General features: G+C 43.5%; 1 protein-coding gene and 1 long non-coding RNA gene across 6 annotated transcripts in view; one reads left to right on the forward strand and one right to left on the reverse strand.

Annotated features, from left to right (window-relative positions):
* Nucleotides 1-24,512, forward strand: part of CCDC88C (coiled-coil domain containing 88C) — a 154,278-nt gene that overhangs the window by 17,519 nt on the left and 112,247 nt on the right. For all 4 annotated transcript variants that reach the window (XM_053284259.1, XM_053284261.1, XM_053284260.1 and 1 more), the window contains exon 3: nucleotides 366-474. In XM_053284259.1, the coding sequence (XP_053140234.1) occupies nucleotides 366-474 (109 nt within the window). The remainder of the gene's footprint in view (nucleotides 1-365; nucleotides 475-24,512) is intronic.
* Nucleotides 691-23,475, reverse strand: LOC128339820 (uncharacterized). Of its 2 annotated transcripts, none has more exons than XR_008313239.1 (4): nucleotides 23,341-23,475; nucleotides 22,038-22,190; nucleotides 15,307-15,709; nucleotides 691-6,428 (listed from the first exon to the last, which is right to left on the reverse strand). It is a non-coding gene; the product is annotated as an uncharacterized LOC128339820 (long non-coding RNA). The 2 variants fall into 2 exon arrangements; XR_008313240.1 differs by having other exon boundaries at nucleotides 21,857-22,190.

Genomic DNA, 24,512 nt, shown 5'->3' on the forward strand with positions numbered 1-24,512 from the left:
CGTAATGAAGAGCTTCCCCACTGCCTCTATGCCCACTGTGGGGAGGGGTGGCGATTTTTGGTGATCTCTGCTGCAGGAAGTGCACAGCCCTCAGGGGCATATTTTCAGAGAGCACAGGACACTTCCAGAGGGGCAGGAGATGTGCAAGTGCAGAGCAGTGGGGAGGTTCTCTGCAGTGCAGACGCATCTTCCTAGTGTGTCCATGCTGCCTTAGACTGGATGTCAGCCAGTGAGTTTTGTGGATGGATTGGGGCATGTTGGCTGGCAGCAATGGAATAAGGAGAGCAGGGAAACTCAGGAAAGAAATGTCTAATGATCTTCTAATGCCTAGCTTTCCTAAAACCTTCATCTTCCTTTTTTTAAAGAGATCCACGGCCAACAAATCAGCGTGTCAATAAGCATGTCAACAATGACGTTAACCTCCGGATCCAAAACCTCACCATCTTGGTCAGAAACATCAAGACGTATTATCAGGTATAAATCTTCTGTGCCTTTATATATGAAGATCGTGGAGTACTAATGGTTCATGGGTTATATAGGTCTCTTACAGAGAGTGAGAAAGACCCTGGTACAAGAAACAGGAAGCAGTGTTTTGATGCTGAAACACTTTCAGCTGCATGTGTATGCTTAAGAGACAAATGTATTTAGCTCTATAAAAAAAAAACACAAATGCCCATATATCACCTGTGGGAATAGTGTTGCGTGGATTGTGTAAAGTGTCTGGCTGGAAATAAGTACAGTGAGCTTGCTGAAGTAAGCTCCCTTCAAGTTATAGCTTTTTGTGTTAAGCTGTTGCCAGCAATGTTATTGGCACATTGACTATACAAATCCAAATAATTCTGTATTCTGGTGTCTCCCAGTGATCAGTAAATAATGATTCCCTATGTCAGTCTTCCTAGTTTACTCTTCTGTGACCTGTACCCAGACTGAAATGTGTGCAAAACTATACATAGGCAATAAGAAATCAATTAATAGCAACTCCAAAATATCATCCACACATGTGAGGCCTGCTGAAGGCTTCTGGTTTAGATAACTGGGTTAGTAATCAACTTCTATTCAGTATTTATTGGAATTAGGATAATGTTGTAAGGCTGTTAATCTTTAACAATGAGTTTGTATGAAAAAGTCCACATTCAAAATCCATATCATTGCCTGGCTTACCTATATTCTAAGAGGACTGCTGGTTGCTATTGTTGAAAAACACTTTGACAAAATTGTTAGCAACTTAGAATCTAATGTCACACCTTAACCAGAATATATATAAATAAAAGCAGTTGCTTGAGCCATAAAATGGCTTTAATCTACCATATCTAAGAGTGTATCTTTTATGTGTTAAAAATATCAGTAAAAAATAAGTAAAAGCAGAAACATAGTTGGATTGTATCTTATAAAGCTGCCTTTTTGTCCTAGGGCCTCAAGGCAATTAAGAAAATCCATAATATGGTTAACACATATAAAATACAAAAATAACACAAACAACTGTAAGAAAATGACAGCAGTAAAACCAATGCCAATGTAGTGGACATCAATAACAATTAAAAACAAAACTGTTAGAAAATATATAATCTAATTAAAATCGAATAAGACTTTTTTTTATCTTGTGTCCAAAAGTTAACAAGCAGATGCCAACCAATTGTGATCAGGAAGAGTATTCCATAATTGTGAGTCGCCATTTCAAAGGGGCACCCAGGAGAGGCTTCCAGTGAAGATCCAATGGACATGTTTGTATACCTACCTTAGGTGGTGGGGCCATAGCTCAGTGGAACAGCATCTGCTTTGCACACAGAAGGTCCCAGGTTCAGTCCCAGACATCGCCAGGTAGGGCTGGGAGACACTCCTTCCTGGAACTTTGGAGAACAGCTACCGGTCGGTGTAGACCATATTGAGCTAGATGGATCAATGGTCTGACTCAGTGTAAGATAGTTTCCTATGTTCCTGTGTCAATCCAGGACTTTACAGGTCAAAGCCAGCACCTTGAATTCTGCCTGGTAACAAATTAAAATCCAATAAAGATCTTGTAGAAAGTAAATGTTTTCACTGTCCCCTTCTCGTAGGTAAGAGGGGGAGAATGATCAAACCTGTAGTTCTCTGAAGCTTATGGGAAACCATAGTTTTCTACTGAACTGGGCTAGCGTGTATTCTTATGCTATTGCGATTAGAAAGGCCTGGTTGACTGCTGTGGCTTGGTTGCATTTCAGTACATGTTAGCATGCAGGCCTTGCCTTGTGTGAAACCCCTGATTTTTGTAATTAGGTTAGGTGGGGAAAGTGGGCTGATTGGTAAAATTTTAATGCTGTGTCAGCTGCTTAGCTCTGGTGATGAGGTTTATTCCTTTGCCAGTTTTCAACATGATTATGTGGCCCTGATGGACTAATTGCCTTTGAACCTCCAATAGTACAGAGTCTCTTAAAGACATCATTCTTTCTTTTAAGGTTTGCGGCACTCTTGTGTGTAAATGTGTTTTAGATGGCTTCAAACCTGACATGGATGATTTAAGAGCTAATTGAGTTCAGGATCTGGAGTACCAACATTACATAATGTTACATTAGCCGCCCAGAGACGTAAGTTTGGGCAGGGTATAAATTCAGGAAATAAATAAATAATTGCCCTAGAAGGCGACCTTTAAATCTTTAATCTTGTTACCTGTTGATCTTTGTGCTTGTGGGCAAAAATTATATTTTGTATTATTTAGGCATTTTAGAAACTGATAAATGCTAGAAAACAACTCTAGTCTGTAATTTGGATATGCCTTACTGTGTCCTTTTGGAAATGTGTTATTGACAGGATAAAATCAATTTAATTTTGTCACTAAAGCTTTTATTTAGTTATCTTATCTTGGGATATGTTCCTATAGTCTGCTCGCTCCTCAAACTAGTCATATTCTGGATTGCCAGACCACTGCTTTTGGCAAGATGTATTCTTTTGCATTTCAGGAAATTATATTTTCACTTACAGTTGAAAATTGGGTTGGAGGCATTTTAGATCCGTGCATTAAAGAATGCTTCATGTATTGCAGGAAGGATAGAAAACAAAACAATTAATGCCATTTGGAAGCCTTTTCTAGAATCATTCTATAACTGATTGTTAATCTACTACTGTTGCCTCACCCATGCACAACCCCCTTTTTATTTCCCTTTTAATTAATGCTCTTCTTGAAGCTAATTTGTATTCTACTAGAGATTGGGTAGAGGAATTGGGAGCAGGGGACTTATGAAATTGGAAGATGTTAGAACTGCTATCTGATAATATGAAAGCTTCTGTTAATCTCCTGCTAATATTTAATAAAATATTAATAACAGGGATAATTTCTTGGTGGTGGAACTCAGCTGCAAGTAGTGCTTAAAAAATCACTGAAGAATTGGTTGGTTTATTTTTTAAAGAGACAAATTATCCAATCAACTTGTCACAATTGATAGATAAACAGTGGGATTGTTGGCGAGGGGAACCACACAACTGTGGTATGTGATGTGTTGAAGGGTTAATTTCTGATCATCAGCAATAATGCTTGAATGTTCCATCAATGCATTAATTAGAGCAGCTTCTCTTGTGAAGTGTTCCCATTGTGTCAGATCTGGGAACTATCCTTTATTGTTCATCTGCAGTTTGCATCTGTTGTAAAAGCTCCCATAGAACAACCGAGACTGGTCAGTGGCTGTACCTCTTGGAGATGTCAGTGGGTTTGCCTCTGAGTAGAAATGAGTTCTTGGTTCAGCTGTATTCCACTACGAAGGTTAAGCGTTTTTGATTGTGAACAATTGAGAAGACAATAGTGGATGTCTGGGTTGCATGGCCCACACTGTGGTATCCACTGCTGTCTAAGTGTCCTTTGAAAGATGCAAAAAGCAATTTGTTCCAGTACTTCATATGCACTATTTTTGTTAGTGCTAAATAATGAAAAACGCCCATATTTATCATGTAGTAGATTAAACACTGCACTACAGAATAGCAAGTATGATGGTATGGTTACAATCAAGATGACTAACCTTCCATTCTAGAGGACTGCAAACTTAATGTACCTTAAAAATATTAATATTTCTTCACATGCAGATGTCTTGACTTGTACTCCAAGGTCATTCCTAACTGTCTGCTAGCTCCTTGGCCACACTTGGCATATAAAAGACAAATGATGTCTTCCAGTATTTCTGCATGCTTCTTTCAATATTCTTGCATGACTTTACCCATGAATTGCTAAGAAACCCGGTATTGCATCCCTTCTCCGGAGGCAGATGAGCTCTTTAGAAGAAATGAAACCCAAAAGCTTTAAGTTGTTGGTGAAAGAAATAATAATTCTGAATTGGGCAGCTAACCTGCTACAGCATTTCTCTGAGTCCAGGCTGCTGAATTTACTTGTACAGTCTCATAAATGTATTGTAACATGAATAATAAAACTCTGTAGTTCATAATGTCAGGTTGCAGCATAGTAGCAAGACTGTCCATGTTATTTGTTTTACTTTCCATGTTTCCAAATGTCTGTCTGTGTTGCTGCTTTGTCATTGCATTTGTCTCTGGAAAAGGTTATTATGGAGTGCAAATAAGGGGACTTTCCAAAATGTGTACGTGTGTGTGTGTGTGTGTGTGTGTGAGCTTTTTTTTTTAGTAGAGCACTTTTAGAAAAAATGGGTGTCGTTTTAGGAAATACTTCAAATTTTGCATGTTGTATCAGTACCATGCACACTTTTGTGCAGCACATAACTGGTTTTTTTGTGCCATCTGCTAGTTCTCAGACTAATTATTTTGAAACCTCCTCACTGGCATTTTCACCCAAAACAACAAAAAGCTTTGAGAGTCATACATTCTGAAGCAATATCTCTAATAGCAGGAGGTAAGCTGAGCTACCAAGTGAAAATGTGATTGATTTAAATTGCAGCTTGGAAATGGGAGGGCAGGTTTCTGAGAAACAATAGAAATGGGAATGGCTGCTTCCGCAAGGGAAGTATGAACTTCAGAACACCACGCTTGAAGGTGGTAGCTGGCTTTTGTCACATCACTGTATCTTGTAGGATTGTGTCCTGGGAGAGGCCGATGTAGAACATTAATTTCATTATCTTTGGCATATGAAACTGCAATATATTCTTTTACCTCTCTCTCTCCCCCTTCCTCTTCCCCAGTTATCGTCAAAGAGCATGCTTCCTAAGAGAATAACATTGATTTCTCACCTCATATTGCTTAAAAGTCAGATGAATCCATTCTGCAGTATGTTTGGTCAAGATCCATTCTCCCAGTTAAAGTGCATTTAAGCTTGCCCCTGACCACTGAAGAATGTATGGATATAATTATCCTATCAGTGGAAAATACATTTGTTTCCTTATAGTTTACTGAATGTGTTGTCAACTTTGGTTGAAGTTCAGCTCTGTCAGAAGCAATAAATCAGCAAGTTCACAGAAGTCATTCTAGTTCTTTACTGCTATGCCAGGCCTGCTCAACTTTGCCCTCCCCCAGCTGTTTTTGGACTACAACTCCCACAATCCCCAGCCACAGTGGCCAATAGCCAGGGATTATGGGAGTTGTAGGCCAACATCTGCAGGAGGGCTGAAGTTGAGCAGCCCTGTGCTATGCAAAACCTTTATCTAGAGCAGAAGGAAGTATGAAAACTTTATGTCCACAACTTTGTTACAAGATGGAAGATGGTAATGCAGCCTTTGGAAGATTCTTCTCTGTGGGCTACATTTGTTTCTAAATGGAGTGCATGCCAGGGCCAAAAACCACACACATGTTGTTCAATCAGTGATTCCCAACCATGGGTTCCCAGATGATGTTGTACTACACCCCCATAATACCTAGCCACAGTGGCCAGCCATTGTGGCTAGGAAATGATGGGAATTGTAGTCCAGCATTGTCTGGGGACTCAAGATTGGGAATCACTATGTTAAACACACAGCAAAAAAATAAGGGTGGGGAGTAGGGTGGGGTTTGCTATCAGGACTGCACCATCTAACCCCATCTCCCACATTATGGCCCTGACTAAAATCAGGACTGCACCATCTAACCCCATCTCCCACATTATGGCCCTGACTAAAATCCCCACCCCACCCCAAAGCTGCTATTTTGACCTGGGAGGTAAGCTGTTATTGGCACCACTTACTGGGTGTAGTTGTGTGTCTGCTGGCACTGAGGTAGTGTCCTGTCAACAACATTAGTTTCAAAGATAAGTAAACTTCTGTTTGAATTGTTCTGTCCAGGAATACATTACAGAAGATTTGTTTCTAATTTCATCGACAACAAACTTTGCACTGTGTAACAGAATTAATGGGCATTAACTTTCTGACCTATTTGCATTCCTTGAGGGAAGGATCCATGCAGGTTTGCTAGCTGTGATCTCCAAGTTATGACAGCACATGCATCTATAAATTCCATCTAGTATTTTCAACATGGCTGGTTTCCGTACAGTTGCTTTTTGAGCTGAAGGTATTACATTCTAAAGAAAGAAACTTCAAAACAAAACACACATCCCCTGTTACTTCTAAAATATTTTCCTTCATTGTAGAAAATTTTATTTTACTTTTAAGTGTCAGTAGTTCAAATATTGGAATGAAAGTGAATTCATTATCTTTTGAGACCCAAGTTGGTACAGAGAATTATGAACATTGAAACTAAACGTGTAGCACAAGTGAATTGTACCATGAGCTCAGACAGGAAACAGACATGCACAGTGCTTAGAATGAGTGGCTTAAGCGTTGTGGTCTCCCAGCAACTCTTATCTCATTAAAAACTGCTGATCTGCTAACACTTAAGTGTGTGGTTTACAAACTGTATTGCAGTGAATGAAGAAAAAAAAGATGTTATCCAAGTTTCCTGAACTCGGATTGTGCTTGGAACAGGGGGGAAATGTAATAGGAGCTGCTGCTTCACTGCGTTTATGATGATATTTTGTGTTTGGTTATTGCTTGTGAGCTGTTTGGAGGGCCATTGTGTAGAAAAGTGATACTTTACTTTTAAACTTATAAACTTTAGTGCTTGTACAGACCAATATTATGTAGATTACATCATAGTAGTTCAGGGCTATTAAGTAACCAAAAGAGCCAAAGCTTCTCTATAGGCCTGAAAACTAGTGATTTGTCCCAGGCTCACGGAGAAAGGGGGGACAAGGAGGATCTTTCTGCAGTGGCATCGAAATGAAGTCAAACGTTGCCCTAGTTCTGACTGAGGTGGTAAACTTGAATATGGACTGTACCATTTCAGCCTGCCAGTGGGAACACACATGACCGAATGCTCCTCCACAGAACTAAATGTCAGGGAGAAGGGTTCCAACCTAGCTTTCTTCTTGACACACTAATTTTCTATGTAGAGTGCCTTTTAGGGATGTGCATGAAACAGATTTTGCATTCTGTTTTGAGCTTGAAATGAAACACAAATGGCCAAAATGTTTTGTTGAAACAACCGGTCTGACCAGGTTGTTTCAGGCCTATACATAAAACAAAACTTGAAACATTCCGAGTGTGCCAGCTATAGGGAACAATGGGGAAACTCAAAACACTCCACTGTTTCCATGGGTAGCTCCTAGGGCAGGGCTGCTCAACTTCAGCCCTCTGTAGATGTTGCCTACAATTCCCATAATCCTTGGCTATTGGCCGCAGTGACTAGCAATTATGGGAGTTGTAGTCCAAAAACAGCTGGTGGGGCCTAAGTTGAGCAGATCTGTCCTAGGGACACCAGTGTGGGTTGTATGGTAGGGCATGATGGGTACTACCTACCACCCAATCCAAAATGGGCAAGTGGGTGATTTTAAACAAATTTTCAACCTTTCCCAAGGGAACAGTGGGGTGCTTTGAGTTTCTCCATTGTTCCCTATGGCTGGATCAAGCTGCCATGCACACAAATTTTGCATTGCAATTTACAATGCCTTTTGCAACCCTGCCTTGAAAAACATTGCAAAAGCACACAGAAAAAAGCGAATCTGTCTCTCTACAGAACACATTTAAAACAGTCCAAAAAAGAACCACTAACCCAATATCCACTGCCAGCCACAGTGCCTGCGCTGCGGTAACATCATTGGTACAAGTTGCTCTCTCACATACAAATATGATTCCTTCTATTACTTCCTAGCATTGCAACAGCTCCCACAGCAGCACCCTTACTTAGCAGCAAGCATAGCTAGCCATATGCTCAACTAGAGCAACTTCAGCCACATTTTGACAGAGTACCACACCTTGTAATACAGATTGCAGAGCAGACCAGAGCAGTGAGCCAGACATGGAGCTCATCCCAGCAATCGCCATATCTCACAAACAAACCAAAGCTTGTCAATCTTGAGATCCAGCAAAACCACCAGATAGTTATAGCAGCTGTAGCACAACATATTATAGACAGTGCTGAGAAAAGAAGGCCACAAAATCAAACCCTGATTTGGAAACCCTGCTGAGAAAGAGAGCCACAAAATCAAAGCTCCTCTCTTGATGTTTCCTCTCTTCAAGAGAGATAGGCACACTATAAGGGCTCTCTGTCTGTCTCCCAGTCCCTTTGAATACATTCTGGAATTCCCTCCTTTTGTGCCCCCTCCCTCTCCCCCCAGCCAATGATGGCACGGTTGCCCATGACAACACTTGACTTGTATGTTAACAAGCCAACTAAGAAACAAGGAGACCACAAGCCAATCAGAAGCCAATGGCAGAGTACCAATCAGCAAGGGAAGAATAGGCCACCAAAATAGCACTTCAAACATTTCGATCAAAATGGGGTGTTCCTGCTCTGATCTCGAGACAGACCTTTTATTTAGAGGGTGTTCTGTTTCGAGCTTGAAACACTCGAAACATTTCAGAACGTCAAAACGTCCTGAATATTCCTAGTGCCTTTGTTTATAGGAATATTCAGTCGAGTGTTTCCCTCTGAAGTGGTTCAATCCACATTTGGGTTTACCATTTTGGGGGGCCAGTTTCAATGATATAGCTCCTGGCACATACAATTTAAGAAGGGGACATCCCAAGAGTGTGCCCTTCTTTATCGCTTGGAGGGCTTTTTCATCTGAATAGTGTCCCGCCACCACACACACTTCAAGTAATTGTTTAAACAAGTACTTGGAGTGTGTGTATAGGGGCCATTCAAATGAATAACCCCCCCCCACACACACACACACAATAAAGGGACAGGCCTGGAAGCACTGGAATATCCACAGAAGACATTCTCTCTAGGCACGTTCTTTCCTAATTGCAGGTAGCAGGAGCCATATTGTCAGAATCAGTCCCCTCAGAACTAGGTCACTGATGCTGGATCTTGATGGATCATCCATGGTCTGGCCTAGATCTGTCACAGAATTTTCCTAGGGCTGTTTCACATGTGTTCTGAAAAAGTGGCTAATTCTGGGACCTGTTCTGATGACCATGGCTGTGCAAGAAAACCTACCCAAGCTGACTTGCAGCTGCTTCAGCTCAACTGGTCAAATGCATGTGGCATTATTTGCTGGATTGGCATGCCACTGCTAAGCCACATTGCCAATGGTTTATGATTGTGTTTCAAAAATCAAAAGTAGCATGTGGTGGCATATGCATTTGATGAGTTGAAGTGGCTTGAGTTTGGCATATGTTGGGGTTTTGTGGGGGTGGGGTGGGTTCTGGGAGCAACTTGTATGGTATCTTCATTAGAATAAGCACTATAATGGCCGCATGCCGAAACTCCATTTGCTCAGTAGTGCTCTTGTGCAACTGTGTGAATGTTATGTTGCAATGTACAACATAACATTCAACGTATCACAGCTGTTATCTTAATGTCAGTTGTTATCTAGTGCAACTGTGTGAATGTTATGTTGCAATGTGTATATGATGTTGCACAGTATGTCAGCCACTAGGGATGAAGCATTTGAATGCTCTCTAAAGAGCAATATCAGTGCTAAATAGTATTACCATGTTTGTTTGTTTTTTAAACCTACATAACACTTTTAATTTTATGTAAGCTTAGGAACATAGGAAGCTGTCATATACTGCATCAGACCATAGGTCCATCTAGCTCAGTATTGTCTTCACAGATTGGCAGCGGCTTCTCCAAGGTTGCAGGCAGGAATCTCTTCCAGCCCTAACTTGGAGATGTCAAGGAGGGAACTTGGAACTTTCTGCTCTTCCCAGAACAGCTCCATCCCCTCAGGGGAATATCTTACTGTGCTCCCACATCAAGTCTCCCATTCATATGCAACCAGGGCAGACCCTGCTTAGCTAAGGGGACAGGTCATGCTTGCTACCACAAGACCAGCCCCAGCCATTATACTCAATTATGGCCAATATGAATTAATTCAGTAGACCAGATTGTGAAGCTGCCACTGTATTGTCTGTAACATGTCATTACTAATTGCAGTCAAGAGCAGAAACGAGAGAAAAATAAACAACCTTCAGTCACCCGCAGTTGAAACAAATGTGGACTAATGCAGAAGAGGCTACTGCGGTGGCATCTGGGGCTGGGGTACAGCCTCAATTGGCAGTTAGCAAGAAACCTGCAGTGCTAAGATCAATTTGACACTCATTGGGTTAGAGGAAGGAAAGGTCAGGTTGGGGTTAATGCTTGGCTTATTTGGAACAGCTGTGTTGCGCTAAGGCTTAAAAGGCTGTGCTTCCTTGGGAACTGCAAGGATTATAACTAGAAAATGGAAGCAGGTGAATTTCTCTGGTAGGAATCTGTTGCTGTACGGAAATACTGCATACTCTGCTTATTCCGGACATTACGCTTTATCATTCCTTCTTAAAGAAGCACCATAAAATATTAGTGTGCTTTTATATAAGGTTAAAGTTGCCGGACAAATGAAGATGCCTAGTTACACTGAATTGGGCCACAGGTCTGTCTAGCTCAGCATTGTACAGTGACTGACAGAGACTCTCCAGGGTCTTTGACAGGAGTCTTTCCCAGTATCATTTGGACATGCAGGGACTGAACTTGGGCCATCTGCATGCAAAGCAGATGCTCAGCAACCAAGCTACAGCCTCTGCCTTGGTTAAAGTAAAGTTGCTGCCATCAGTACTGTAGCATAAAGTTAGGACATGTCTTGGGCCCTGATCATATGTATGTTTGCCCCTGGAGTTCTTCCTGGAATGAAATTGAGAACAGGCCATAGGACCAACAGAAGAGAGTACTTGTTCACACGGTGTATAATCAACCTATGGAATTCTCTGCTCCAAGATGCGGGGACAGCCAACAGCCCAGATGGCTTTAAGAGGGGTTTAGATAAATTTGTGGAGACAGGTCAATCAATGGCTACTTGTCTGAGGTCTATAGGACACCTCCAGCCTCAGAGGCATGGTGATGCCTCTAAATATCAGTGGTGGGGAAGTAGCAGTAGGAGAGAGGGCAGTAGGAGAGAAGCTTCAGGTGGGCCACTGTGTGAAACAGAATCTATATATTTAATTCTCTTGGGACATGCGTGCCCAGGATTTGGCGGCAGAACTCTTGCGACACGCTGCGAGAGTTCTGAAGTGAGGACTGAGGAGGAGAGGGTGAAGAAAGTGCTGGCGGTGGCCAGCCGGCGGAGGAGGGGGGAGAGAAAGGCTGCACCAGCCAGCGAGAGAAAGGCAGCGGCAGTGGGCAGGGGGAGAGAAAGAGGCAGTGGCGGGGGAGAGAAAGAGGGGCGAAAGAGAAAGAGAGGTGGGGGAGAGAAAGAGGCGGTGGCGGGCAGCAGGCGGAGGGAGAGAAAGGTGGCGGCGGGCAGTGGGCGGGGGGAGAGAGGTGGCGGCAGGTGGGGGAAGAGAAAAGCTGTGGCAGGCAGATGGGGCCGAGGAAAAACGATGGTGGTGGGGCCCTTCTTGGCCGTCCGCCGCGGCTCTTTGTGGGGAGAGGAATGGGAGGGGAGAAGGGCTGGAGAGCGTGGGGCCGGAGGGAAGGGGAAGAGATGAGAGACTGGGGCAGGAGGAAAAGGGAGGGGGAAACAGCCGGCCCCAAAGCGCAGCACAGATGCTCTGTGAGGGGTTGGCTAGTACTAGACTAGATGGGCCTTGGGCCTGATCTAGCAGGGCCTGTCTTATGTTCTTATGAATGTGCATTTCCTTACCTACCCCCTGTTACTCTAGGCAGAAGGTTATGAGTACAGGTGATATCTCATGTTTCTTTGAATATAAAATCTCTATGAGAGATGTGAATGCCCTCAGAGAAAAGCACAAATGAAGATTCTATGGATGTAATTCTGAGCAGTGTTCCCTCTAAGGTGTGTGCATATGAGTGCACACAACAATTTTTTAATGTCCGCTCAGTTAATTTTAGATCTCGTTCAGATAGAATCAGGACGGTCCCACTCTGAATATACATGCGCACACACACTGCCTCGATACTGCCACCCAGAATAAAATTCATTCCGCACACAGATGAAATTTTTTTTAGAGAGAACACTTGTTCTGAGCCCTGCATATTAAGGATCTGAGCATGTGTCCAGGTTGTACTCCTTCCATAATCCTTCTGCTAATACAAGCATACTCAGTGTATTTTTGAGACAATATAAAGAGCAGTTTGGTCAAGCTGTGGTGGGATGTGCCATTGAAAATATGCAGATGGAACCGTATGGGTATACAGATCTGTTGTGTGTTTGAACTTAATATGCAAGCTGGAATTGCATTGGCCCTCTACCCTCTTTATTGTGCTGTTTCACCACACGGTGTGGCCTCCAATTTGTTTATTTGTATTTGAGGCAGGCCATAGAACAGGAATTCTTAACCATGGGGTCCATGGGGTATGTCTATGTGGCCCATGGAAAACCTATAAATAAAGATAGTTCCCCCCCCACAAAGCATCATTTATAATCATTCATATATATAGATAGATATAGATATAGATATAGATATATATGTACTTTTTCTTGAATTTTAATTAATACGTCCACTGTTGACAAGAGATACCAGAATGTAACAAGCGCTACTGTTGCCAGCCTTTCCCAGGAATGTATATGAGAAGGGCCCAGAGCTACTGCTCAGTAATGGGCTGTACTCACAGACATTCTGCAGCTTCTTAGGAACATAGGAGGCTGCCTTATGCCATTGGTCCATCTAGCTCAGTATTGTCTGCACGGACTGGCAGCGGCTTCTCCAAGGTTGCCAGCAGGAGTTTCTCAGCCCTATCTTGGAGATGCCAGGGAGGGAACTTGGAACCTTCTGCATGCGAGCAGGAAGGTGCTCTTCCCAGAGCGGCTCCAGGTAGGGCTGCTCAACTTTGGCTGTTCTGCAGATCTTGGCCTACAACTCCCATAATCCCTAGCTTTTGGTGACTATGGCTGGGGATTATGGGAGTTGTAGTTCAAAAACAGCTGGGGGGGCAAAGTTGAGCGGGCCTGCCCTAAGGGGAGTATCTTGCAGTGCTCACATGTAGTCTCCCATTCAAATGTAAACCAGGATGGGTCTGCTTAGCAAAGGGGACAGTTCATACTTGCTGCCACAAGGCCAGCTCCCCTCTTCTTCTGTCTTACAAAAATATATAATGTTAATGTGGGAATCCATGGGTCATACCTGAGGATCTAGAGAGTCCATAGGTGCAAAAGGTTAAGAACTTTTGTTACAGAAGATCTTGGCTCCCAGGAAGCCCTGTTAAATTTCATCATGCCTTTATAAAGTGAACAGATGGGAGTAAAGAGAATAGGTATAGCTTGGCTGTTATACTTGAAATGATACCAGAAAAGTGGTGTTCCTTTTCAGAAGCTGCCCAACCTAGCATAGAGTGAGCTATTTAAAGGTCAAGCTAAGCTATAGAACAGGTGCAGGGATAGGGTAGGCTCCAAACTGAATGAATCATTGCAATACTAGCAAAGAAGTGTTCTGTTCTGAATGTGCAAAAAACCCAGACTACGGATTCTAGGCTTTTGTCTGCAGACTCATGATTTGTAGCTAAGGTTTATCTAAACGATGGATGTGTATATTCCTGGCTGTTGAAACAGAAGGCAAAATTGATAGGAGGTAATGACAAAGGGCTAGCACTTGTAGAGAAACCGATTGCATATTTTCTTTCTGGTACGCTTCTGATTTTTAACTTCTAATTTTGGTGGTGTTGGCGCTGGAGGACACTTTTCTAACTGCTTTGTGGTTTCCTGTGCTGTTCCAGACAGTGATCTGTATGTGTATGGTAACCCTTTTAAGCATCACTGTTGTCAGCTATCAGGAAATTATCATCTTTAGAGGACTGGAAGCTCTAAGGAGATTGCTGAATTCATGCTCCCCCATGCCTCCCCCAGTGAAGATTTTGACACAAATGTAGGAACGTGAGAAACTTCCTTATACTTATAAATGGACTATGGTCCATTTAGCTCAATATTGTCTACGCTCACTGACTGGCAATAGCTCTCCAGGATTTCAGGCAGGAGTCTTCCCTAGCCCTACCTGGAGAATGCCAGGGATTGAACCTTGGACCTTCTGCATGCAAAGCAGATGCTGTACCACTGAGCCATAGATTAGAGCAGTGTTTCCCAACCAGGGTTTCTCCAGGTGTTGTAGCTGGGAATGATGGGAGTTGTAGTTCAGCAGCATCTGGAGGAACCCTGGTTGGGAACCACTAGATTAGAGTGAGAAAAAACTCTGGAAGATCCATGTGCATGTTAGTGTGGTGTGACAAAAATAAGAATAATCTGAATGTAGAAATATTTGAAACACTTGGGATAATGAAGAACCCTATCCTTCAGCAAAATTGCCCTAATCAAGGACATTGCTGGAGTGGCGGAAAGGGTACAGAGGTTAGACCCACCCTCCTCCCAAGGTATTCCAGAGTCCTTTTCTGAATGGTAAGTTTGTGTTTTGAAATGTGTGTCCACTCCTCTTCCCTGAGAGAGATTTAAAAAAACCAAAAACAGCACAATATCTGAATCAGACTATAGTAGACAAGGGGTAGCAAATCTGAGGCTTTCCAGCTGTTCTTGGACTACTATTTGCTAGGGATTCTTCTTTTGTTTGTAAAGGGGAATCCTTACTGGATTCTCCTTTACATGTATTCAGAACCGGACAAGCCAATTTGACCCAGTTTGAGTGCAGAAACCGAACCACCAGCCGGTGGTTTGTGAACCAGTTTGTGGACCTGTGGTTCAGTTTGAATTCAAATCAAATGGCCCAGAATGGTTCCATGTACACCCTTAGTTGATGTTTGGAAGTTTGTCCCAGTGGGGATCCTATAGAGTGTGGGGGGTGGAGTCAGAAAGAAAAGGGAGGGAAAGGAGAAGGAGAAAATTGAGTTCCCGGAATAAAGTCTTAGTTAAATCCACATAAAATTGTTTTGTGGGTGAGGGAAGCAGTTATAAAAGTTTGCGTCACTTCTGTTAAGTTGTAAATGAGATGTAGTGCTCAGGCACATGTGCGCTTATGCATATCCAAGGAATGTCAGCCACGAGCTAACTTGTGTCACTTATTTTAAGGATGCTTACTCATGACTAACCTTCTTTGGATGTAACCTAGAGAATCCAGGATTTAGTCTTCCTCACTTTGTCCTCATGACTTGGAGGCCTGATAGTATGAGAAGCTTGCTGAGTTCAGCACCTTCAGTTGCTTTGCTGCCAAAGGGACCTGAAGCTCTCAGCATTGATGCCAAGGCCTTTGCATAATTGATTTATTTCATATTATGTAGCTGTATTGAGTAATTCCAGCTTTCTTCATCAATGTTTACTTTGGCTCTCTCACTTGACAACCAGCTGAAGACTTCAACAGCACCGAAGTATCTGCTGTGGATTATCGGAACTTGTGTTTTTAGTAACCAATTAAAAGCCATTCTTGCTCCACTGTAGTGATCAAATGTGTTCCTTTTATTCAGTCAAGAGTGTACTTGGCAAGTCATCCTATTGCTGAGAAAAAGGAGAAATGTGTTTGCACTTCAAAATTGTTTGCTACTGGGAGGAGTTTCCCATTCGCTGCTGTTAGAAGGCCTATTCAGACATTATGTTGTACCTGAATTCAGATGTCTGTACACTCATGCATCATGTTGTGTGAAGGACTGTACCTGCTTGCATTTCAGCAGTGAACCTGGTCCCTCAAATGTAGCTTAGAGATAGGAACTGTACTGGTTCAACACAATGCACCTGTGAACAGATATGTAGCTGTATACACTGTACACAGATAGTACAAGCATTTAACATAACATGTGAATAAGGCTGGAGATGGTTCTGAATTCTATCCCAAAACAAATTCAAACCTGATTCCTGGGTTGTGGTCGAAACGGACAGATTTCCAGACTGAACCTGAGAGACATACATGTTCCCTTTGGTTCCTGGTTCAGTCTGGAAATAGCATGCAAGGTGAAATCTTGTGCATCCTAGAGAGGTGCCCAAGATGTGTTAGGTTTCTCTCGGCTTGCATGGTAGCCTCAGGCATGGTGCTGCATTGTTTTGACATCATTGGTCTTGTGTTCGTTATTATGCACAGACTCATCTGTGTACACAGGTACAGACAGCTGAATGCATGTACAACCTCATGTCTTGAATACGGCTCCAGAATCTATTGTCCATCCAGGTGAGATTTTTGGCTGACCAGAACCAATCTCGTTTCATTCTGCCAGAATAGTCCAGAGTTTAATTGGTAAATCCGACCATCCCTAAAAGCCTTAATACCACCACTTTAAAACAAACAAACCATTTCCTGTATTCTGTATTAAGGTTGGTCCTCTGTTTTGCAAAGCTACAGTGAAGGAAATAAGTATTTGATCCCCTGCTGATTTTGTCCGTTTGCCCTCTGACACAGAAATGACCAGGCTATAATTGGAATGGTAGGTTTATTGTAGCTGTGAGAGACAGAATAACAACAAACAAACCCTCAAAAGCCCAGTGCCCAAAAGTCAGCGATGGATTTGCATTGTACTGAGGGAAATAAGTATTCGATCCCCTATCAACCAGCAAGATTTCAGTCTCCCAGGTGTCTTTTCACTATATGCAGGTAACGAGCTGAGATTAGGAACACCCTCTGTAAGGGAGTGCTCCTAATCCCAGCTTGTTACAGTACCTGTATAAAAGACACCTGTCCATAGAAGCAAGCAGTCACTCAGCTTCCAAACTCACCACCATGCCCAAGACCAAAGAGCTGTCGAAGGATGTCAGGGACAAGGTTGTAGACCTGCACAAGGCTGGACTGGGCTACAAGACTATCGCCAAGCAGCTTGGTGAGAAGGTGACTACAGTTGGCACGATAACTCGCAAATGGAAGAAACACAAAATAACTGTCAATCTCCCTCGGTCTGGGGCTCCATGCAAGATCTCACGTCGTGGAGTTGCAATGATCATGAGAACGGTGACAAAGCAGCCCAGAACTACACAGGGGGAACTTGTCAATGATCTCAGGGCAGCTGGAACCATAGTCACCAAGAAAACAATTGGTAAGACACTACGCCGTGAAGGACTGAAATCTTGCAGTGCCCGCAAGGTCCCCCTGCTCAAGGCAGCACATGTACAGGCCCATCTGCAGTTTGCCAATGCACATCTGAATGATCCAGAGGAGAACTGGGCGAAAGTGTTGTGGTCAGATGAGACCAAAATCGAGCTCTTTGGCATCAACTCAACTCGCCGTGTGTGGAGGAGGAGGAATGCTGCCTATGAGCCCAAGAACACCATCCCCACCGTCAAACATGGAGGTGGACACATTATGCTTTGGGGGTGTTTTTCTGCTAAGGGGACAGGACACCTTCACCGCATCGAAGGGACGATGGACAGGACCATGTACCGTCAGATCTTGGGTGAGCACCTCCTTCCCTCAGCCAGGGCATTGAGAATGGGTCGTGGATGGGTATTCCAGCATGACAATGACCCAAAACACACAGCCAAAGCAACAAAGGAGTGGCTCAAGAAGAAGCACATGAAGGTCCTGGAGTGGCCCAGTCAGTGTCCAGACCTTAATCCCATAGAAAATCTGTGGAGGGAGCTGAAGGTTCGGGTTGCCAAACATCAGCCTCGAAACTTTTCTGACTTGGAGAGGATCTGCAAAGAGGAGTGGGACAACATCCCTCCTGGGTTGTGTGCAAACCTGGTGGCCAACTACAAGAAACGTCTGACCTCTGTGATTGCCAACAAGGGTTTTGCCACCAAGTACTAAGACATCTTTTGTGAAGGGATCGAATACTTATTTCCCTCACTACAATGCAAATCCATCGCTGACTTTTGGGCACTGGGCTTTTGAGGGTTTGTTTGTTGTTATTCTGTCTCTCACAGCTACAATAAACCTACCGTTCCAATTATAGCCTGGTCATTTCTGTGTCAGAGGGCAAACGGACAAAATCAGCAGGGGATCAAATACTTATTTCCCTCACTGTAAATATTAAACTTGTGGACCAGAGTTCTCAAATAACAGATATTTAAAGGTACAATCCTGTATCAAAGACAAAATAGTGTACGAGTGCCATATACCAGCTGTCATTCCCACCACCTTTCATATTAGCATAAAGGAATCAATTTTTTAAAAGCAGCTGTGCCCAAGTTTAACGTGACATAGTGACATAAAATATTCAGTAATGGTAGAGGGCCTCGCTTTCCTTTTCGTGAAGTTAGAGCTTATTTAGCAGAACACTGATATCTGACTCTTTATTATATCCTCTCATAAGGCAGCAGGAAAAGCCATAATAGCAGCTTCTCACCTATTTCATCTTCCAAGAACAAATACTGTTTTTAGAAGGCTTATTCAGTTCAGGTCTGTTCAAGTTGCCATTGCATGATGTGTGGCACATGCCCCAAAGGCAAACAGGTAGAAGAACAAGAAGCATGTGGATCTACCTTGAATAAACAAACTGTTGTTAACATTATTCAGCTCTTTAATGAAGGCTTTTCTCTGTGTGTGTGTGTGTGTGTGTGTGTGTGTGTGTGTGTGTGTGAGTGTGTGTGTGTGACATCCTGCTTGCGGTAACCAAGAGAATCCTCTCCTGAAGCAGACGTCTCTTTCATGCTGCCTTGCTTCATGCAGAAGCTTGTGATCCTCTAAACAGCTACTTTAGCACTCAAGATAGACATTCCTATGCCAAAGTGGTTGGTTTGGTTACGTGTTGTTCAGTACACAATACGTGTAGCACTGTAGTCGTATTTGCTACGTGGCTGAAAGTTTTGGTTAGATGCTGGGTTGTAAATCGGTTCCAAGTTAAACACAGCGTCCGCATGCACATGTAATGTGAAACCAGAAATTCTGTGCTGCTGCCATAAATATACGTCACCGGATGGTTAATAAGGATATTTTACTGTTTTAAATTTTTATTATCGTTTTCAATTTTGTCAAATTTTTAAACTAATTTTAATTTCAGCCTGTTTTAATTATATACAATTAATTTATTGTTATATAACTGTAATTCTTCTCTTCTGTTTTGGTCGCTGAACACATGGGTAATTTTTCTAACTGTGAATTGCATTGCAGACATTTGTCCAACTGCAGACCGGCAAGCTCTGTTTTCAGGCTAGGCTGCACCCAGTAAGCTCCATAGTGCCCACATCACCAGACTGTGGGCAACGTCTATAAGGTGGTAGCTGTGAAGTCTATAAGGTGGTAGCTATTAGCCACAATCTTCAAGGGGTGTGCCCAGCGCAATAATGTCTTTTGGGGATGGACCACCCATCCTCGGCAGGGAAAGAGCATTTAATTCCCTTTAAATGCCATGCAAGCCCTTCCTCTGACAGCAATTGCACCACCACCCTGATAAGATCCCTACAATAAAACAGTCTCACACAAGCACAGTTTCTGGGGGTGGGGGTGGGGATGCTGAGGGCCACTATTTTTCTGTTACACAGGAAAGGGAGGGAGCATGATGACTTCCTAGGATAGGATATGTAGATGAAGGAGGGCAAAGGATCTTGGCATCTGGCCTGCTATGACTAAGGATGCTCTTGTGATGGCTCACCTCGGCAAAGCAGTCCAAGGAGACCAAACTACACTCCTGCCCCAGTGGTGGCCTGCCACCAGGGGATTATACCTCTCAGGAGATGGCCAGTCTACTGGGGAGGACTTTAGGCTTGCCAATCTTTGGTCTTCCATCGGACTGCGCACTCATGAGTTCAACCATCCAAAAAAGGCCCCCCACTTGTGTGGGGCTCCAGTTCTCTCTGTTAATGACAGAACCTTTGAATAGTGATCCCCTCCTCTCCAGGGAAGCTTTTGATGCACCCAAAAGAGATTTTGGCACTCCATGTGTCTGGGTGTTTCCAGATGGGCAGACTGGGGAAGCACTGGGACTGAGGACAGATCTTCTCTCGTTCAAATTTCCCAGGTTTGGACCAGCATTGCAGAGTATGCAGATCTGTCGCCATGGAGAATCGTGGAAGAGGGGAGCCCCAGTTGTCTGCTACCCCAGGAGAGTGGGATTGCTGTTCTGGGCAAAAATAAAGGTGGACATCTTCAGATGGGTGGATGGGCTGGCAATGGACCCACTTTGATTGTTTCTTCACAGTAGTTGCTAAGACAGGAAGAGATGTTGCCGGGGTACCCGACCCTGCGACTTGCTTGTGTGGAGCAACCAGGCTGGGCAGCTTCTGCCATCGGGCCCATATGCATGTCTCCATGGCCTGGCACTCTTGTGAGAGAGCAATCCATGGAGAAAGGGCTGTCATTGCACTTTATTAGCAATTCTACCGGACATTCCTGTCCCCCCACCCTGGACAGTTCTTATAAGCCGTGAAGGGGTATACCTAGGGCCGTCCACTCTCATGGGAGATCGGTCTGCTCCAGGAGCAGCATCCATCCTCATCACATTTGGAGAATCTCTCCTTTTCACTGGAGACAATGCTGATCCTGCTGCCTGGCCCTTCTCAGAGTAAGCCTGGGGACCACATGCATTCACCCAAGAGGAAGGGTCTGGGCCCCCTTCCCCAAAACCATTGTGCAAAAAATAGACCTGAGCCTTTCAAGAATCCCTGGTTGGGGCTGCCCTTTGAAACTCAACCGCTGGTATTGTCACCCTACCATATATTGCCATTCCAGTGATTTAATGCAGTTGCCCTGTATGTACGACTGCATGTGCTTGTGAACATACATCTTTATTGCTTCATTTTTGGAGAAAAGCACATAGTGCCCGTCTTGCCATCCCATCCCCTTTCTCTCCTGACTGCCAGGAGGGGGAAAACAAGGGGCAGAGTGGGAAGAGGGCTGGCCTCCAGGTGACTTTCCCTTTTGACAGGCTGACAAGCTTAGGATGGGATGTGGCGGCGTCCCTGTTGCTGGACAACTGATTTATTGGATCAGAGGCAGGGCGGGGGGGGGGGCGGGGGGCAAGTGCTCAGAGAGGCAGCCAGCGAGATGCACTGCAGGCATGGAACGGGTGCAATCCCTGACGGGTCTGGGCCACTCTCTCTATAATTAGGGTTCTAGAAACAGCACAGAACCACGGTTATGGTAACGCTGCCACCTCAAAACCTCAGATTGGGGTGACAAAACTCACTACAAACCAAAGGTTCAAACTGGAGTTCAGTGAGGGAAACCACAGGTCACTTTTGCTGCGAAACCCCAGTTTCACACATTTGGACATATACAAATTCCAACCTCTCCTATCCCTGATAGATTCAAATTTTGTTGCTCATTAAACATCTGATATGCCTCCCTGCAGAATTCTCTTTTGCAAGGTACAGAGCTAATGCATATGGTGCCTGCGTATGTGCAGACGGGGAACAAGGAAGCATGGGTACAGGCTGTGCACACAGGCTGCGGGGAACAGGGAAGCATAAATCATGCAGCCTTTTGAGCAACACAGCGCCATGACCAGAATGACGGTGGGGCAGCAGAGTAGCAGGAAAGGATGTGTGTACCTGCTCCTTTAAGTACTGCTCGCCCCCTGATGAAATGTTTAGGCTGTGGCAAGCTGAATCATTTTGGCCCCTCTCTAATGGGGCGCTGAAGCGTTTTGTGCACATCCCTAACTGGCTGTGAATGATGGGAGTTGTAGTCCAACAACATCTAGGGATCCACGTTTGAGAACTCCTGCTTTACCCATTACAAATAGAATCTTGTTCCTAAGTAAGTGGTATTTAAATTCAAGAGACCTATCTGTTTGCTTCATTCCACCTTCTCCTCAGAATCTTTGCTTTCTTTTTCCCTTTTAGCAGTAAAACGGTTTTATGGAGCCATTCAGCCACCCTCATAGATCAAGTTGGAAGCACAGAATTCCATGTCAGATCTAATTTGGCCATGAAGAATGAGATCATTAATACACATGGCAAATACCTTTGCTCCTTCCTACCGGTGGTATGCCATTTCTCTTATCTTTGCTGCAGAACAACTCAGCTTCTAATTTCTTCAAATTTAACTCCCTCCAAATTATGTTTCAATACATCCATCATTGTGTTTTGCTTTTGTACAGTTCTATATCATTAAATTCTAAAAAAAAATAAAAAATTCATTACATAGAAAGAAATCTTGGATGACTTGATTCAAAAGAGCACTTAAAACAAACAAACAAAACCTTAAAACTACCATTGCATGTTCAGCAGAACAAAGTTCACCAATAATACTTGGTAGCATAATACTTTGTAGCTTTAAAAACTGGCCTAACAAGAATATTCTTTAGTTAATCTTTGGTGAATGTTAATGATTATATAGGGACATGGCCTGCCTCTGCAACTGTGACAGACGGCAGGATGAAAGGATCTTGCAAGGATCTTTTGTTCTTCTGTCTTTCATGGACACTTCCAGGAGAAGCATTAAGTTTCTCGTGATTTCTAAGATGTAGTAATAAAGACAGTTCCAGAGTAAGAAGAATAGTGTAGTGATCTTCAACAATCAGAATGCATTTAATTTATTTTTATTTTTTGGTCTTTAATCATTCCTAGAAATGCTTGCTTTGTTCATTTGGTTCTAATTTGGGGAATGCTACATCAACACATACTGAGTCTGTGGCCACATGGAAGGAGAGACTGAAGCTCAGCAAGTTAATGTTAACAGTGTTAGTTACGGTATATTGGGGTGCACAATAGATCAAACAGATTACTTGAAATTGGGATCATTGGTTTTGCTCATCTCAGCTTCCTAAGAGCCCATAGCTGCTGCTGTTGCTTCATTTCATTTTATAATTTTTCAACAACAAAAAGTTCTAAAATTATTGGGTAATATTTTTATGGATAGTGGGCGACAGCCCAAGCAATGAACCTCCTGTGGAAGGACATTGAGCTAGTGCAAAGCTATTGCACCAAGCCTGGAGCTTGTGTTCCAGACTAGAGTTGTGCAACTGCAACACATCTCATTTGTTTCAGTGAGAACTTTTGTGCAAGAGCACTATACAGTCTTCCCTCGCCAACCACGAGGGTTCCGTTCTGGCAAAACCCTGTGGTTGGCAAATTCGTGGTTGGCAAGGCATTAAAGTCTGTGGGAAACGGGGTATGGGGAACTGAGACTGCAAAAACACCAAAAAATAAAGGGGGAAAATCACCAAACTTCCCTTAATATCGCCAAGAGTCGCCAAGAGCAGATTGAACCTCTGAACCCCCCAAAATCACTAACATAACTCCAGAAAACACTAAAATACTCGTACCTTGCCAAGTGCGGATTCGCAGGTCGGAGCTGGCAAGACCAGTCACAATATTTCAGTCACAGATACTTAGCCGTTCCCCACCCCTTTCACTGTGCTAGCAGGGATATGAGATAAGTGGGGAATGGAGTTGTGAGCCCGGCCCAGGAGACTGGCATGTGGGCTGCCATTTTAGTCCCCCAGCACATGACACCGGTGGACCAGTCGCGTGCAAGGAGCAGCTGCATATGCAGTTTGCTTCGTTGCTCTGTCTTTCAGTTGCTCTATGGGCAGGCACCTTCCCTCACACCCCTTGACTCAGTGAGGGATATTTCAATCACCATCAGGGCCAAGTAGGAAATTTTGTGGGTTTCAGTTGATTGGCTAATGTTGGGGCCTCTTTTCCCCTACTTCTCACTGATTTTGTTAAGGCAGTCCTGGGGTTAATTGGTCACTTTGAGGACAAGTGCGGATCAGGGTAGGTTAATTTACATTGGTGTTGGGCTGGAGGGCCATTATGGTGAGTGGGAATACAGAGGGAGGCTTGGTGATTTCGCAACTCTCAGGTTGGATCCGCTCCCACTCGGATGCATGCCAGCAAATGCTGCTCAGTGCCTTGCGACCTGGGTTGAGTCGGTCTGACATGCATCCCCTCGACGGGGGTAACCTCATGGTAGAGAAAAGGTTCAGACTGGGTACCAAGCCAAATCAAAGCCCAGTCTTTCGCCCTCCTGGGGGCATACCTCCTATGAGATTGATCCATATAGGGTCGTAGATTGACCGCACTTTAGTTAAGATTCCTCATTTCAGGTTTTATAAATCTTATTATTATTATTATTATTATTATTATTATTATTATTATTATTATTATTACTTTTCTCAATATTCAATAAAGTGGCCCTATTTTTTTCCAACTATGTGTGTCCTGTCATTATTTGGCCTGGGTTGCAAAAAACCACGGCTGGTGAGGGATGTAGTGCAAGTTTGCAGACTGTTGTTTTTTAGTACAACAAAGCTATCTTCTTGCAATAGCACAACATTGCTCATACCACATGCAGTTCGTTGCTTGGATGTCAGCCATTGTGTAAGCTGACTTTTGCTTCCTTTTTACTGCAAGAAATCATACATTGGTCCTAAAATTAAATATGTTTTGTTTTTTCATGGGGGCAAATTAACATTTATGACCCATTATTACG

This window comes from Hemicordylus capensis, chromosome 1 (genome assembly GCF_027244095.1).
Source record: "Hemicordylus capensis ecotype Gifberg chromosome 1, rHemCap1.1.pri, whole genome shotgun sequence".
NCBI classification, from domain to species: Eukaryota; Metazoa; Chordata; class Lepidosauria; order Squamata; family Cordylidae; genus Hemicordylus; species Hemicordylus capensis.